The sequence below is a fragment of the Chelonoidis abingdonii genome, chromosome 12, assembly GCF_003597395.2.
Source record: "Chelonoidis abingdonii isolate Lonesome George chromosome 12, CheloAbing_2.0, whole genome shotgun sequence".
Taxonomy (NCBI): Eukaryota; Metazoa; Chordata; order Testudines; family Testudinidae; genus Chelonoidis; species Chelonoidis abingdonii.
The window spans coordinates 1,407,344-1,410,743 of NC_133780.1; the positions used below are offsets into that span (position 1 = coordinate 1,407,344).

Here is a 3,400-nt window from a genome sequence, read left to right on the forward strand (position 1 = left end):
CCCCTGAGCCCCCGCCGCCCACCCAAGCCGTGCCCCCCCAGCCCCCCAAGGAGCAATGGGCGATTCCCGTCGACATCTCCTCGCCTGTGGACGACTTCTACAAACGCATCCCCGACCCGGCCTTCCGGGTGAGACCCCCGCCCTGGGCGGTGCTGTGGGGGGCGTCTCTCTGGTTTCTGGGGGGCTGTAAGCCTGTGGGGGGGGGTGCTGTCCCTGGCCGTCGGTGCTGGGTCTGTCCTGCGGGGGGGGCCCAGCGGGGGGCGCTGTCCCTGGCCCGTCGGTGCTGGGTCTGCCCTGCAGGGGGGAGTCCGGGGGGGGCACTGTCCCTGGCCCGTCGGTGCTGGGTCTGTCCTGTGGGGGGGGCCCAGCGGGGGGCGCTGTCCCTGGCCGTCGGGTGCTGGGTCTGCCCTGCAGGGGGGAGTCCGGGGGGGGCACTGTCCCTGGCCCGTCGGTGCTGGGTCTGTCCTGCGGGGGGGGCGCTGTCCCTGGGGCCCGTCGGTGCTGGGTCTGTCCTGCGGGGGGGGCGCTGTCCCTGGCCCGTCGGTGCTGGGTCTGTCCTGCGGGGGGGGGGCGCTGTCCCTGGCCCGTCGGTGCTGGGTCTGTCCTGTGGGGGGGGCCAGTGGGGGGTGCTGTCCGCCTGACTCAGTTTCCCCGCGCTCCCAGTGGCCGTTCGAGCCGGACGTGTTCCAGAAACAGGCCATCCTGCACCTGGAGAAGCACGACTCGGTCTTCGTGGCCGCACACACCTCGGCGGGGAAGACGGTGGTGGCCGAATACGCCATCGCCCTGGCCCAGAAGCACATGACCAGGTGAGAGCCCCCGCCCCCCCCCAGAGCCAGATCCAGCCGGTGCTGCCCTCGGGACAGGCCCTGTGCCCCACTTCCCACCCCCCGAGCCAGCCGGCGGCCCCGTCGTTACCCCTTCTGGCCCCGTCTCCCCCCAGGACCATCTACACCTCCCCCATCAAGGCTCTGTCCAACCAGAAGTTCCGAGATTTCAAGAACACCTTTGGGGACGTGGGGCTGCTGACGGGGGACGTCCAGCTGCACCCCGATGCCTCCTGCCTCATCATGACCACCGAGATCCTGCGGTGAGGGGCTGCGGGTCAGGAGGGAGGGGCAGCGGCAAAGCTGGGGGGTGGCTGGGCAGGGGGCCGTGGGGCAGGAGTGAGGGGCAGCGGTGAAGCCGTGGGGCTGGGCAGTGGGGCGGGAGTGAGGGGTGGCNATCCGGGATCTGGAGTGGGTGATCTTCGACGTGGGGCGGGAGTGAGGGGCGAAGGCGGGGGGCCGTGGGGCAGTGGGGGGGCCGTGGGGCTAGCTGGCTGCCCGTTTGGCTCAGGTCCATGCTGTATAACGGCTCGGACGCGATCCGGGATCTGGAGTGGGTGATCTTCGACGAGGTTCACTACATCAACGACGCAGAGGTGAGTTGGGGGGGGCAGCCCCCTGGTTCCATTTCTCTTGCTCTGCCGGGGCTTCGGCTCCTCCCCAGGATTCAGCCTCCGCCGTCTAACGGGCCTTTGCCCCCCGCGGCGTCTCGCGCTTTGTGCGGCGCGCTGGCCGGCCGGCGCTCGCCTCTGCTTCTACCGCGTCTCCATTTGGGGGATGCATTCAAGTTGAGCCTCTATCATGGTTGTCCCAGGCGGGGCTCGGGCACTGCTCCCCGCGACGCCGGGCAGGATTCTGGGGAGCCCCCTCTCTGGGAGCCGACTGTTCCCAGGGCAAGGAGCTCCCATGGCTTTACCTCCTGGGTCTGACCCCAGAGCATCCAGCCTCCCCTGCCCCTCCGTGTGCTGCCCACAGCGAGTCCGCCCAGGCGGGGGCCTGGGGGAGCCAGAGGGCCCTGCCCCCCACTCCGCAGCACGCAGGGACACTGAGGCACACGCCGTATCAGACTAGGACAGGGAGACCCCCCCCCCCCTTCGTCACACCTCGTGCCTTGACAACGTTTCCATGCAGGGATTTCCGTCTGGGCGCTGAACCTTTTAATACCTGTTCAACTAACCCCGCCAGGTTTGCCCGGTTCCCCTCTGTGAACGAAACGCTGGGCCCTGGGGTGTTTTCCCCGCCCCAGGGATGTTAAATGTAATTCCACTACGGTCGCTCTCACCAAGTCTCGGGCCAGATCCTGGGCTCCACTTGGGCCTAAATCAAGAACTGCCTCTGCCCTGGTGGGTTCCCGGACCAGCTGCTCCAAGAAACGGACACTGAAGGTTTCATGAACCCTTCTCTGTGCAGCCCGCCCGGAGGTGACATGGACCCGGCTCGCTGAGAGCCCCCACTGGGACTGAGCGGGTTATTGTTCAGTCTCTCTAATCTCCCCGAGCGTTTCTCAGTCGCTGTCACGCTGGCCAGGCGGGCGGCAATGTCTCCCTCCCACTGTACCGCTATTATCCGAGCGTGGAATTACTGTCCAGAGTCTGGGGGGCAGTCGGGCTCGTCTAAGATTTTTACTTCATTTGATTCTACACTTCTTCACATCTAGTGCGGCTCCTCCTGGTCTGTGCTTCCCAGAGATTTTGTACCCTGGTGGTGGTGTGTCCTGTTGATTATCCTCATTCCACCAAGTGTCTGTGATGCCCGTTACATCCAGAGCCTCGTGTAACACCAGACACTGGCTCACCCTGCTCGGTGTTTAGACTCCAGCATTGGCATAGAAGCACTTGAGAAACTTGTCTGGTTTTAGCTGGCTGCCATTCCATGATTTCATTGAATGGGACTTGCTTCGTTTGACGGTTTCTCATCAGATCCTACCCGTATTTTATCATCCTCCAGCCTCTCCTCCTCACTAGGACACAGAGAATCTCCATTAACAGACCCTCCCGTCAGGGACGTCTCTGTCTGAGCCACGTGCTCCTCCGCACCTCGCAGGTCCCCCAGCCCGTGGTTTAAGAACTGCTCCCCGACCGTTTCAATGTCAAGTGCCAGCAATCTGGCTCGGGTGGAGCTCATCCTTCCTGGATAGGCTCCCCCTTTCCCAAAAGTTTCCCCAGTTCCTAACACATCTAAGCCCCCCCACCCTCCCCCACCATGTCATCCATGCACAGAGACCCCGCAGTTCTGCCCGCAGCATGGGGCGGTCAGGCGGGGAGGGGAGTATGGGGGCAGACATGGGGCTTGGGTGGGGTCTCTGGGGGGGTGCTTCTGGCTCGAGCAGACCCCCCAGCGTGCTGTGGGAGGGGGGCAGGCTGTACACTGGCCCCCCATGTGGTGGGGGGAGGGGGGACAGGCCATACACTGACACCCCCCCGTGCCCCCCCCCCAGCGCGGCGTGGTGTGGGAGGAGGTGCTGATCATGCTGCCAGAGCACGTGAACATCATCCTGCTGAGCGCCACTGTCCCCAACACGCTGGAGTTCGCTGACTGGATCGGGTGAGGAGGGGGTTTCCGGGGGGGACAGG

At 65.4% G+C, this 3,400-nt stretch overlaps 1 protein-coding gene across 1 annotated transcript in view; it reads left to right on the plus strand.

Moving 5' to 3' along the window:
* SKIC2 (SKI2 subunit of superkiller complex) overlaps positions 1-3,400 on the plus strand; it is a 20,373-nt gene that overhangs the window by 3,310 nt on the left and 13,663 nt on the right. The window contains exons 7-11 of the mRNA XM_075071465.1: positions 9-128; positions 664-809; positions 944-1,090; positions 1,339-1,423; positions 3,265-3,371. Coding sequence (XP_074927566.1) covers positions 9-128; positions 664-809; positions 944-1,090; positions 1,339-1,423; positions 3,265-3,371 — 605 coding nt within the window. The remainder of the gene's footprint in view (positions 1-8; positions 129-663; positions 810-943; positions 1,091-1,338; positions 1,424-3,264; positions 3,372-3,400) is intronic.